This window comes from Furipterus horrens, unplaced genomic scaffold (assembly GCF_987537825.1).
Source record: "Furipterus horrens unplaced genomic scaffold, mFurHor1.1.pri manual_scaffold_4, whole genome shotgun sequence".
NCBI lineage: Eukaryota > Metazoa > Chordata > Mammalia > Chiroptera > Furipteridae > Furipterus > Furipterus horrens.
This window is the reverse complement of record NW_028327174.1, coordinates 112790153-112804596: the sequence shown is the minus strand read 5'-3', so window position 1 is coordinate 112804596 and position 14444 is coordinate 112790153. Positions and strand designations below refer to the sequence as shown.

Here is a 14444-nt window from a genome sequence, read left to right as displayed (position 1 = left end):
AGTCTAGTTCCGTACCCCACCATAGGGGCCATCCTTGAATTTTTTTCCATGTGCACTGGAGAAGAATGTGTTATCTGGTATTTGCCTCTGTAAATATCGATAATGTCTATTTGGTCTAATGTTTCATTTAAGATTGATATTTCATTGTTGATTTTTAAAAATTGTTCATGCTATTACAGTCATTCCAATTATTAATGTTTTTGTTGGATGGTCTATGTGTTTGCTGTCAATAGATATTTATATTCCCTACTAGTATTATTGTCAGTTTCTCCTTTTTTTCTATTAATAGCTTTATATATTTTGATGCTTCTAGGTTGGGTGCATGTATATTGGTAAGTGCTATGTCTTCCTCATGTATCGCTTCCTTTATCATTGTAAAATTTCCATCATTGGCTCTTGTTACCTTTTTTGGTCATGAAATCTATTTTGTTTCTTATAAGTATGGCTACACCAGCTTTTCTTGTAATGCATCCTGCTTGGTTGGAGTATCATCTTTCACCCCTTAACTATGTTTGTCTTTGTAGCTGAGATGTGTCTCCTGAAGAGAACATTAGCCATTTCATTTTTTGTTTCTTGGTACCTCTGTGTCTTCACTATTTTTTTTCCCTTGTGTTTCTGTCTGTTAATATTAGTTTGGTGGTATTCTATGATTTTTCCCTCTGATTTCTTTTTCCTTTTTTTAAAAAATATGTTTATTGATTTTAGAGAGAATGGAAGAGGGAGGGGGAGAGTGAGAGAGAGAGAGAGAGAGAGAGAGACATCAATTAGTTGCCTCCTTTACATGCCCCAACTGGGGATCAAATCCCCAGCCTTTTGCTGTGTGGGACAACTCTCCAACCAACTGAGCCACACCAGCCAGGGCTGTTTTCTTTTTCTTATATTATATGTCTTAGTTCTAGATTTTTGTTTTGTGGTGGTTACCACTGGGTTTATAAAAAAAAAAAAAAAAAAAAAAAAGGTTTTATTTGTACAACAGGTTTTTTTCTTGTGACTGTACCTTATCTTCATTCACCTGTGCAAAAACGGTCCCCCTCCCCTACTATGCTTTTGTTGCCACAAATTATCTTTTTTCATGCTGTGTGTTCATTTCCAATTGCAGTAGCTATTTAATATGTTTATTTTTAAGTGATTTTACCTCTTTTAACCTTTACATTATATTTAATTGTTTAATGCCTTATTCTGAACAAGATTGCAGTATTTTGCTTCCCTCTGTTAATAATCTTACTCAGTTTTCTATTCTTTTGTCTTTGTTTCAGGTAGAAGAACACCTTTCAGCATTTCTTGTAATGCAGGTCTTATGGGAAGTTCTCTCAGCTTGTTTGTCTGTGGAAACCCTTGTTTCTCCTTTATATGTAAAGGATAACTTTGCTGGATATATTATCCTTTCATGGTGATGTCTCCCATTACATATTTAGAATATTTTATTACAGTTTCTCCTAGCTTATAGATTTATGCTGAAAAATATGTGCCTTCAAGAAGGCCTTTTTGGATTGAGAAAATTAGGTGCTCTGTAAACTTCTTAGATCGAATGTCCAGTTCTTTCCATAGGTGTGGAACGTTCTCGTCAATTCTTCTCTTGAATAAGGTCTCTGTTTCCTTCTCCCTCTTTTCTGGTAAATGGTAAATGCATTATTCTTATATTGTTCTCTATTGGAATTAGATAGTTTTTGTGGACTTCTTTACATTTTTTTTTACTCTCAATTATCTTCTTCTATCTGAATCATTTCTAGATTTCTGTCTTCAGTATCACTAATTCTTTCCTCCATCTGTTTTGCTCTATTTACTAAGTTTACTAGTTCATTCTTCATCTCTTTTGTTGAATTCTTCAGATCCAAATTTTCTGTTTGGTTTTCGTTGAAAGTTTCAATTTTTTGGTAAAGTACTCCTTTTGTTCATTATATTCGTGAACTTGTTAAACTAATTTTTTGAGTTTTCTTGTATAATGTTGAATTTTTTCAGTACTGTAATCTTGAATTCTCTGTCATTTTAATCACTGTCCTCCTTGTCTTTATGTTTATTTTCTGCGTATTTTCCATTTTCTTTTTGAACTTTCTTGTTACCTTGGTTATTCATTTTGCTTAATGCATTATTTCTTTTCCAGGGCATTTGTGGGAATTTTAAGTTTTTGACTCTTTATTGTTTAGGAAAGTGATTTTGAACCATTTTTATAACATAGCACACATAAACTAATCACTAAAATTCTGTGGCACACAAAAAAAAATACATTTTTTGCTGATCTGACCAAAAACATATGTACAGTTTTGTTTGATTTACAAAACAAAAAATAATGGTAATAACCTACCCTTTTTACTCCAATGTGGCGTCTTAAAAAATCAGGTACTTAGCCTTGACTGGGTGGCTCAGTTGGAGAGTCATCTCATGCACCGAAAAGATTTCAAGGTTCAATTCCAAATTCCTAATCATTGCACATACCTAGGTTGCAGGTTCGATCCCCAGTCAGGGCAAGTACAGGAGGCAACCCATCGATGTTTCTCCCCTTCTCCTTCTCCCTCTCCTTTTCCCTCTCTCTCTCTCTCTTCCCCTTCCTCTCTGTCAAGTCAGTAAAAATATATCCTCAGGTGAGCATTTAAAATAAAAGGATCAGGTGCTGCCCTGGCTCATGTGGCTCAGTGGATTGAGTGCTGGCCTGCGAACCAAAAGGCCACTGGTTCAATTCCTGGTCAGGGCACATGCCTGGGTTGTGGGCCATATCCCCAGTTGGGGCGTGCAAGGGGTAACTGATTGTTTCTCTTGTACATCAATATTTCTCTCCCTCCCTTCCCCTCATTCCCAAAATAAATAAATAAAACCTTTAAAAAGTTTTAAAAAATATATCAGGTGCCTATACTTGTAGATATAAGTACTGTATTTCTGGTACCAAAAATTAACCAATCAGATATAACCTTATTATGCAACATAACAGTAAGATGCAGTTGTATTATATGATCTCAGGGCATTCATATGGGACAACTATTGTTGTGTTTCCTGTTGTTATTTTTTTATTTCACAATCTAAGGGAAAAGAGGTCAGTACCCTGACTAAATAATCAGGTATTGCATGTTTTTAAAATTATTGCATCACAGCAGTTGAAAAATCACTACTTTAGCCATAGAAAGAAGAGGTCTTTCTCTGTTTTCCAGTAGGTGGTGCTGAAGCACAAGTGTTTGTGTTTTCTCTTTCCTGCACTACTGGGGCTTTCTGAATCTTGTGGGTTGGTATGTCGTCAGTTGGGGAAATCACCCCATATCCTGCAAGGAGGTGGGCATCCTTTTTACAACCCAGTCTCCTCAGTCTCAGCGTGCTACTCCCATGGTGATATGTCGCAGGCTGTCAGTCTGTGCCTCTCAGTGCCGCTATCCTGCAGTCATAAGCTGCCAGACATGCTGCTGTATCTGGTGTCTCAGCTGCCTATACCAGGCTCCACCGTGATGGGTGGGTGAGGGATGGGCGAGGAGAAGTAGATTCATATGCCTGAGACTCTGTTCTTTCCAGTGGGTTAGGTTCTAATATGCACAGACTATTTAGCTTTTGAAAATTGCTTTTGCCTTTTTGTGATCTGCCAAGTGAGGGTTTTAATGCTGGGCAGGCCACAGTAAGATTGGTAGGTGTAGGAGTTCCCATGACTGCTGCTTTATTTTTGTGGTGTTAGCAGCTTATGGAATACTGCAACCCTTGCACTGCTTCTCTGCTGTGACCCTGGGCTCAGCCTCAGTATATAGCTGACACTCAGGCCCAATTGCTGCCTCTGCCCCTCCATTCTGTCTAGTGGTGTCACCCCAACCCTTCCCTGCTGTCATGTCCATTGGGTCCACAGAGAGCACCAGACTGCATCTGCCATTGCTATCTCTGTCCCCCACCCCTGTCACTCTTCCCCTGCCCACTCTGATGTGCCCACTTTTAGATATCGCAATGCATGGAACCCCCAGAGGTGTTTGTGTATTAAGCAGGGAATCCTTTGTTGAATTATGGCTGTCCAACTTTAAGCTCTCATGCTGCTGATGTCAGTAACAACAAGTGTTTTTTGTGTAGCATTCTACATCGTTTATATGGAATCGATAGCTAGCCCACTTTTCCTTCTTTTTCCTTTCTTCATATGCTTTCTTTGAGAACTCATGTTTCATTATCAAAAAACTAAACCCAACAGTAATCATGGCTGAGTATGAGTCCAATTTTTTTAAAGTCATCTTTATAAAAAGTGGTTAATCTTTTTCATTTGTTACATATATAGTAAATACTTTTTTCTTTTTTTTTTCCAGAATTGGGTTGTTTGTAAATTTGGAAGAGTTTTACCTATTCTTCATCTAAAGAATCAACATAAACATAAAATATCCTTTGCAATTGGGTTTTCAGAGTAATTATTATTTAGCCAGTTTTGGCTAATTGCAAAAGTTTCCATTCTACCTTTAGAATTTTGCTGCCTCTGTCAGGAAATCCTTAAATGTTTATTTAATGATTTTATGTTCCCAATTTCTAGGTAAGGTAAGACCTTACTACCTACATGATTGCAACAATTAAGAGAATAATTAAAGAATGTAATGAGAATTTATATAAGGAAATAATACAAATGATTGTCAAAGAAGCCTTTTCACTTATTAATTTATATACCCTTCCTCTCATTTGACATGGATTCAAAACCATTGCTAAAAGAGCTAAAGCTAAGGTAGGGAAAAGGAACATGGGGCCATTGTTAAAGAAAGCTTTGTAGGAAATAGAGTAGGTTTCACATTACTAGAAAAGTGATAGGAAGCAGTTTAGGAGAGAGGAAAATAGTAGATTAAAATACATAGACAAGTGTCAGAATGGTCAGTGGAGAAATAGTGTGGAACCCAGAATGAGTAAATTCAGGTGCCTGATCCCTTGAGGATGCAGTCAGAATGTCTAAGACCTCAAATTCCTAGTGTCATGAACTTCTGAGTATAACTGGTGTATACTTTAGCTTTTATAGTGTGTGTTAGTTTGGGAAGCAGAAGCAGTTCCAGGTATTTCAAACAAAGAGGATGTGATATATCCAGTGTGTTTAAAGTGCTACAGAAGCTGAAAGCTGAATATCGGGCTGCCCAGAGACTGATAACTCCAACAAACTGCTACCTTTTGGAATTAGAGAAGCAGAAAGGTATGACTACTGTGCCACTGAGGTCAGTGAAGCCCAGGCAACAGCTGCTGCTATTGTCCTCCATGCCAGTGGCACAAAAATTAGGGAAATAGTGACTTTCTCTTTACCTTCTGGCTTCCTACCAATGGCAGCCACTGAGAGTAAAGAGGAGGATATTGAAGGGAAGTGTGAAGCTGAGAGACCATGGACACTCGTTGAAAGTGATCATTTAAGAGAACTTATTAGTGCCTGTTCATGTGTTTTAGGAAATCAGCAAATGCCAACTGTCATCACAGTACATTGACATTAACTAGAATTTTTCTGGATAACATTAGCAACAAAACACGCCCTGATAAATAATTACCTTTCTAATAAAGACCTATAAAACACCCTACAGAGACTGAGTAGATGTAAAATGGGTCTTATTGAGCTAGGAAAATCAGCTAGGATAGGACAGTATTGAGAAGGCAGGAAGATGAAAACATTTAAGATCTAAGGGCATGCAGTGTCTAGGGCATGCCCTGCTTTATGGCAACAGCTCAGTGGATGGATTTCTCTCTTGGATTTACAGAAAACAGATTATATCTAGAATATAATCTGAATTACTTTGCTGTAATGTCTACATTCAAGTAGATATTCTGCAGATTAATAGTGATGGTGCTTAATTTTTCCTCTCAAGTAATTCATTCCAGTTATTAGTGATAGTGCTTTGTTTTAACTCTAGATAGAATGCTCAGTTCCAGATAATCTGAGGTCACCTAATGAAGTCCTCATTTTGTTGGATAGGAAACTAAGAATATGATTTAAAAGTATTCCTTTTGTTTCACCAGATTGACAGGTTTTCCTAAAACCTAGGCCCTGTTTTGTTCCTTGACTTTTGGAAACATTATGAAGTATGATCCATCAAAATACTGCCACAACTTAAAAAAAATAGGGGAGGATTTCACAAATACCATTCCTATATCCAGTCTCACTTGGGAGTTGGAAGGAGGGAATGATCCTATAAATAAGAAACGGCAAGGGAAATTTTCTGACCTTCACTGCCCACCCAAGAAGATAGTAAAAGTGCATAAGGATGAGAGCTCCACTGCATCTTTGGCTATAAGATCAAGACACCATAGAATAATAATGAAGAATCAACACTTAACACAGCAACAGACTGCTCAAGAAATGCCTAATGATCCCATTACTCCTAAATCACCCCATTTACCTGGTACTCATAGTCAAAAACTTAAAAAGAACAAAAATAGCATGTCTGATGTTGATATTGATCCTGAAGATGGATTAAGACTAATGATTGAAAGAGAGGAAAACTTAGAGAGAACTACATGGTCCTCAATAAATGAATCTGAAAATGATCCTTTTGATGTTTTAAGGAATGGTTTCAGATCAGATGTTTACAAACTTTGTTCTTTAACAGGTTTAGGCGTCAAAAATAATGTCTCTTGCCTTAATAGTGAAGATAATGTTGTGGGTAATAATTGCGACTATGATTCAGGAGATACAGATGATGTTGCGATGAAAAAAAATGTCAGTAAGGACAAAAATAGTACAGTATTTTCACAAATGGAAAAGTCTATGTACAAGAAAACTTTGAAAAATAGAAAAAACTGTGAGCTTTCTGGTCATTTTATTAAAGTACAAAAAAGAAAAAACAACATAGAACTAGCCATCAACAATAGAATTAGGCATCTTAGTTGTAAATCTCTGTCCAACTCTAGTAGCAGTGAGGATGCTGATTCTGTGATAGAGTCAGCTGAGTCTGAGGAAGATGAGTATAACGCCATGATGAAAAACTCTCTCCATGTGACTCTCACTTTAGATGATTTGGGACAGTTGGCTGGCAGTGACCTGAAGGCTCCAAAAGAAGATACTAAGAGCAATGGCTGGGAAACCACCTCCAAGTATGAAAGAGCCTCCAAGAGCCGCAGGGCTTCTGGTGGCCTCCACAGAGATCAACAGTGTATTTATCCTGAAGAGATTGTGGCTTCCCTTTTAGAAGAAGAGGACAACCCTGGAAAACAGAAACCAAAGGAAAACAACTTAAAGCTAAAATTCCAGGCATTCAAAGGAGTAAGCTGTCTCTATGGGAAGGAATTGGTGAAAAAATCTTTTAAAGAGGATGTTGCCTCTGACAATATTAATAAAAATCAGAATTCCCTGAAACTTGAGGATCTCACTAACATGTCTATGGAAAAGGGATTCCAATATGCTAATGGCCCATCAAGCAAACCGACTTCTTTTCAATGTGCAAAGGAAGCAGAAGATCCAAACCATATTCAGCTTCAGAAGAGACAGTTCATTTCTAAGAGCCATAATTACAAAGTGGTGTCACCTAGCAGTTCAGAAAAGAGAAGTAGAATTCCTATTTCTAGTCTGTTGACATTAAAAGATAAGAACTCTGTAAGTCTTGGTGCAGAGACTCCCAGGAGAGGCTTTAATGAAGACTGTTGCCACGGGTCCTCAAAGACAGGAGGTGGCTCTGAAAAGAGGCCTGACCTGAGCAGTCTCATGGTCCCTGAGAAATCCCCAGAAGTCTCCTGCAGGATGGACACTCAGGGAAGTGAAACTGACTTTCTACTTTTCGTTGATAGTTCATCTGATGTTAATGCTAAGGACAAGCAAGCTGAAGATAATCAGAAACGTTTGGCAGCCTTAGAGGAAAAGCAGAAAGCAAAAGAAGTACAAAAGAAGTTGATTCATAATGCCCTGGCAAATTTGGTGAGTATATTTTCAGACTCTGGTTTTACAACTCTAAAACTGTATCCTTTTCTTTCCATGAAGGTAGAAATGCCCCTTTAGAGGTCCTTGTAATATCATCCACCAATTTCATGTTTTGTGTCCCTGAGTTAGAAACGTCTTTTAAAGTATATTTTATTGATTATGTTGTTAGAGTTGTCCCAATTTATTTTCCCTTTGCACCCCTCTCCCCTGTACTCCCCTTCCATCCAGCAATCCCACCCCCGTTAGTTCATGTCGATGGGTCATGCATGTATGTTATTCTTAATTTCTCCTTGTTTATTTTATACCTACCAATTATGCTTCTTAATCCCTGCACCGTTTCTCCGCCTCTCCACTCCCAGTTGATAACCTTCCAAATGATCCCCATACCTGTGATTCTGTTCCTATTCTGGTTTGCTTTGTTTTTGTTTTTATTTTTTAGATTCTCTGGTTGATAGTTGTTAACTTGTCATTTTAATGTTCATAGTTTTGATCTTCTGTTTCTTAAATAAATCCCTTTAACATTTTACATAATAAGGACTTTGTGATGATGAACTCCTTCAGCTTTACCTTGTCAGGGAAGCACTTTATCTGCCCTTCCATTCTAAATGATAGCTTTGACAAATAGAGTAATCTTGGTTGCAGGTCCTTGCTTTTCACTACTTTGAATACAGCTTTTTTTATGGGAGGGGGGGGACCTCAGCTCTGTAACAATTTTCCTCTCTCAGACTTAAGACCCTTTATAATCTTGTAAAGGACAATGGGCGAAGGTCTCCTGCTCCTCTAGCTGCTTCAAGATGGACATGGTCATCGTCCTACCTACCCTTGGGTCCACAAATCCCTAATAAGAGTGGGGGTGTGGAGGGGAGGGTTGCCTTCCCACATGCGGAAGGATCTTGCAGACTCCAGGTCAGTTGGCTGTCACTGGGCAGTGGCGTGCTTGATTTAACAGGCTGGCATCCTTGTTGTTTTCTGGGGCAACAGATTTGGCAGCAGGGTTAAAAGGCATCATTAAAACTATAACCACTACATGACAAAAGGCAGGGATTAATTTTTCAATGTCCCACATTAGGGGAAAAAAAGCCTTCTTTGGAGAAAGGTATGCAAGGCATGTCACACCTCTCCAAAGCCCTTTTGCCCACTATACTTAGTTTGGGCAGAGGGGTTTCCCTCCCCTCAGACCTCTAGGCACTTTCTGTCCAAGCCATTAGGATAGAAAAGAGAAACCAGTTTTAAAGTGAAGCCCACAGACCACCCCATACTTCCCCAACCCAACCACTTGGTTTGGCGAAACCATTGAGTCTCAGGAGGTGGAGATGCAGACAAGATTAAGTGAGGCCTATATGTACAGACAATCACTCAGGTAATGAGATCATAGGTTTATGCCCTATGAAAAGAGAACACAGATGTTAGTTTACGCAACATAACCCACAAACCACTCTCTAAATCTCCGAGACTGTCTTATTGGTAACACATCCAGTGGCAAGGCATTTCACATTCTTCTTGCCTGTAAATTAAGCATCTTTGATGTTGTCACAGACCTAGTTTAACTTTCAAATGAAAACAAACTTTAAATGAAAATAAACTTTAAAGACAGCTGCACTAGTTTATAGTGTACCACTGAGCATTGTGATTTTCCTTGAATCGTGATTTTTTCCTTAAGATTACTCTCCTTGTCATTAACAGGACCACATTAAGTCCAGTTTTAATTTATCTTGTTCGTTTGCATGAACACAACAAGAGCAGCAAATGATCACATATGATCTTTATGTCTCCTTTGCTGGAACTTACACAAGGTACCTTTAGGTTGATTTTCAGTCTGCCCTTCAGGGCACAGAAGCTGAGCCACATACCTGCAATTCAGCCTTGCCTGTAAACACCTGTCTTTTCCAAGTCCTTCGGGTTTTCAGTTGTGCTTTAAGGTCCCTTCTAGCCATCTTTCATGAAAGCAACCTTCGTTTCTTCCCTGGAAAGATTGCCATGGACCACACAAGCAACCAAGGTATCAGGCCTTTTTTCTCATGAGCTTTTATTCCATTCAAAAGTCAATCCCAGTTCCTCAGGGCTTTTTGGTAACAACCAGAGCCCAGGCATGCTTCCTTTAGGCATGACATTTCAGTCAAAGTCTCGGTAAACAATACCTCTCTTAGCAACTGGTCTTATTAGTTTTATGCTAAAAGCCTTATGTCATTACTTCTTCAGAATGCCAAATTCTGGAGGGATCAGGTAGGGAGAAAAATATAGTGTGAAGTAAAATCCTTGTTCTTCTAATATTCACTAAAATTGCATTTCCATGCTTTACACTTTCTTTTGTTCCCTTTCCTACATAGGAAGTTATTATTTGTTGTTGGGGGGTGGTTTTGCTGGCTCATTTATTTATTTGCTTTTTTTAATTTCCCCACTAAAAATTTTTGTTTGCTTTTCTATTACAATTGTCCCACTTTTTTCCCCATTTCTTTCCCCTACCCTACCCACCCCTTCTGCCACAGTCAATCCCCACCCTGTTTTTCATGTGCATGGGTCATTTATACATGTTCTTTGACTAAACCATTCCCCTTACCCCTTTCTCTTCCTCCCCACTCCCCCCTTGTCACTGTTAGTCACCTCCTTGTTTACATGCCTTTCGTTCATTTTTGCTCCTTTGTTTCTATTATTCATTAGTTTCCTGTATTAGGTGAATCATATGGTATTTGTCTTTCGTTGCCTGGCTTATTTTGCTAAGCATAATTCTCTCTAGTTCCATCCATGTTGTAGCGAATGACAGCAGTTCCTTCTTTCTTTCTGCTACATAGTGCTCCATCATGTAAATGTAACACAGTTTTTTGTTCCACTCATCTACAGATGGGCACTTAGGTTTTTTCCAGCACTTGGCTATTGTGAATAGTGCTGCTATGAACATAGGGGTGCATAGGTTTGAATTGGTGTTTCAGGATTCTTCGGGTATAATCCTAGCAACGGAATTTCTGGTTCAAAAGGCAGTTCCATTGTTAGTTTTTTGTTTGTTTTTTTTTGAAGAAATTCCATGCTGTTTTCCATAGTGGCTGCACCAGGCTATATTCCCACACAAGCGGTGCCCTTGGGTTCCCTTTTCTCCACATCCTCCTCAGTACTTGTTTGTTGACTTGTTGATAATGGCCATTCTGACTGGTGTGAGGTGGTATCTTGTGGTTTTAATTTGCATCTCTCTGATGGCTAGTGATTTTGAGCATTTTTTCATATGCCAATTGGCCTTCTGTATATACTCTTTGGAGAAGTGTTTGTTCAGGTCCTTTGCCCATTTTTTAATTGGGTTGTCTGTCTGTTTGGTGTTGAGTTGTATAAGTTCTCTATATTTTTTGGAGATCAAACCCTTGTCTGATGTATCATTGGCAAATATGTTTTCCCATACAGTTGCTTCCATTTTCATCTTGCTTATGTTTTCTTCTGCAGAAACTCTTTAGTTTTACGTAGTCCCATTTGTTTATTCTTTCCTTTTATTTCCCTTGCCTTAGAAGATACATCCGTGAAAATATTGCTATGTGGGATATTTGAAATTTTCCTGCCTATGTTTTCCTCTAGGACGTTTATGGTGTCACAGCTTACATTTAAGTCCTTTATCCATCTCGAGTTTATTCTGGTATATCGTGTAAGTTGGTGGTCTAGTTTCATTTTTGTTTTTGTTTTTTATGTCCCTGTTCAGTTCTCCCAACACCATTTGTTGAAGAGGCTCCTTTCACGCCATTTTATGTTCCTTCCTCCTTTGTCAAATATTAGTTAACCATATAGACCTGGATTTATTACTGGGCTCTCTGTTCTCTTCCATTGATCTATATGTTTCTTCTTATGCCAGTACAAAGCTCTTTTGATTACAATGACCTTGAAGTTTAGTTTGGTATCAGGTATTGTGATTCCTTCTACTGTGTTTTCCTCCTCAAGATTGCTGTGGCTATTCAGGATCTTTTTGGTACCATATAGATTATTGAAGTATTCTAGGTCTGTGAAATATGTCATTGGTATTTTAATAGAGATTGCGTTGGATGTATAAATTGCTTTGGGTAGTATGGACATTTTAATGATGTTGATTCTTCCCATCCATGAACATGGTATATGCTTCCATTTATTTGTATCTTCCTTAATTTCTTTCTTCAGGGTTACGTAGTTTTCCGAGTACAGGTCTTTTACCTCCTTGGTTAAGTTTATTCCTTGGTACTTTATTTTTCTTGTTGCTATGGTAATTGGGATTTTTTTTTTAGTTTCTATCTCTGATACTTTATTGTTGCTGTACAGAAATGCCTTCCATTTGTGAATATTGTCTTTGTACCTGTTATTTTGCCAAATTCACTTATTAGGTCAAGTAGTTTCTTTCGTGTAGTCTATAGGTTTTTTATGTACGCTATCATGTCGTCTGCAAATAATGACAGTTTTACTTCCTCTTTTCCAATTTGGGTGCCTTATATTTCCTTTTCTTTTCTGATTACTATGGCTAGAACTTCCAAGACTATGTTGAATTGGAGTGGAGAGAGTGGACATCGTTGTCTTGTTCCTGATCTTGAGGGGAGTGCTTTCAGTTTTTGCCCATTGAGTGTGATATTGGCTTCAGGTTTCTTGTAATGGCCTTTACTATGTTGAGGTATGCTCCCTCTGTTCCCATTTTGCTGAGAGTTTTCATCGTAAATGGGTGTTATTCTTTATCAAATGCTTTTTCAGCATCTATTGATAGGATCATTTGATTTTTTAACATTTCATATAAGGACTTTGTCATAATGAACTCCTTTAGCTTTATCTTGTCTGGTAAGCACTTCATCTGCCCTTCTATTCTAAATTATAGCTTTCCTGGATAGAGTAATCTTGGTTGTAGGTCCTTGCTTTTCATCACTTTGAATACTTATTGCTAGCCCCTCTTACCTGCAGATTTTCTTTTGAGAAATCATCTGATAGTCTTATAGGAACTTCTCTGTAGATAACTTTCTGTTTTTCTCTTGCTGCTTTTATGGTTCTCTCTTTATCTTCAACCTTTGGCATTTTAATTATAATGTGTCTTGGTGGAGTCCTCTTAGGATCTAGCTTGTTTGGGACTCTCTGTTCTTCCTGGACTTGGATGTCTATTTCCTTTGCCAAATTTGGGGAATTTTTCTCCTTTTTTTTTTTCACATAAGTTTCCAATTTCTTTGTCTTCCTCTTCTCCTTCTGCAATCCCTGTGATTCGGATGTTGACACATTTAAAGTTGTCCCAGAGGTTCTTAAGCCTCTCCTCCTTTTTTTCCATTTTTGCTTCCTCATTCTCTGCTGGTTGATTATTTATTTCTTCCTATGTTCCAAATCATTGATTGAACCCCAGTTTCCTTCCCTTCACCATTGCTTTTGTGTTCATTTTTCTTCATTTTACTTAGCATAATCTTTTCTTCTTCACTACTGTATTTACCATACTTAAGCATATCTGTCATGTCTGTGAGCATCTTTATCACCAGTGTTTTGAACTCTGCATCTGTTAGGTTGGCTATCTTTTTGTCTGTTAGGTTAGCTGTCTCCTCATCACTTAGTTCTTCCACTGGAACCTTCGTCCGTTTCCTCTTTTAAGCCATACTTCTCTGTCTCCTCATCTTGACAGGCCTTGCGTTTCCCTCTGTATCTTAGGTAGAGCTGTTCTACCTGTTACGTTTTAAGAGCTGGACACTTAGGTATTCATCAGTATATGGCGACCTGTTTCACCACATTGTGGTGCTGTATGTGGGTGTGTGGTCTGAGAAGGGACAATGCCCCTTGCTCAGCACTTGCCCCTTTTCCAGGTACTTCTCCCACTTCCCATATGGGACTGGCACCTCTCTATCTGTTTCCCTGACCATGGTTCACAGAGTGGGTGAGTCTGTGGATGTTCTAGGACCTTGAGACCCCTCTAAACAAACTGACTATACTGAGAGATAGTCAGTTTCTCCCTCCACCCCAACCCGCACTGTTTTTCACAGACAGAAGCAATGTGGCTTTATTTTCCCCAGCACTGAAACTGTGAGCTGTGTGGTCTGATCTGGTGCTGGGAGTGCTCCGCATGTGTCCCTCTCTACATTTTGAAATGTGTTACTGCGTTTTCTGCCAGCCTGCCACTGCCGCTGCCACCACACTGCTTCCTCTCTGCCCCTCTTACCTGTCTGGATGAGTATTTCTTCTTTATAACTTTGTTCGTTGGACTTCCATGCAGCTCAGCTTTCTTGAATTTTGGTTGTCTCCAGATTTGAGGTAGTTGTATATTCCTTGTTAGTTGTAGAGGGAGATGAACCATGTCTATCTAGGCCTCCATCTTAGCCGGAAGTTGAGTTAGAAACTTTTATTGCCACATATTTTTAGTATCTTGACAGAAGTGAAATTAAATTATTTAAGGAAAACATTTAAATTTTGTCATTGTTGTTTTTAGTTGATGGTTTCCTTTAGAAACTAGGATGAGTATAGTTAAGTAATGTATCCTAATATGTCTCAATTTACATATAAATCACTACCTATGTGATTTACATCTTGCCAAGACTTGCTATAATGATCCTTTATTATTTTAACAACTGTTAAGTACCTATGAAGTTCTAGGCCTTCTCTGTTGGTACTACATTTATAGAATGAGGTCTAGAATCATGGTCCCTGTCTCAGATGATCATTGGCTCATAGTGTA

The 14444-nt window shown here is 38.4% G+C and overlaps 1 protein-coding gene across 1 annotated transcript in view; it reads left to right on the top strand.

Moving 5' to 3' along the window:
- Positions 1–14444, top strand: part of NOL8 (nucleolar protein 8) — a 56655-nt gene that overhangs the window by 22529 nt on the left and 19682 nt on the right. Inside the window, exons 6-7 of the mRNA XM_090273933.1 lie at positions 4257–4325; positions 5978–7813. Coding sequence (XP_090130059.1) covers positions 4257–4325; positions 5978–7813 — 1905 coding nt within the window. The remainder of the gene's footprint in view (positions 1–4256; positions 4326–5977; positions 7814–14444) is intronic.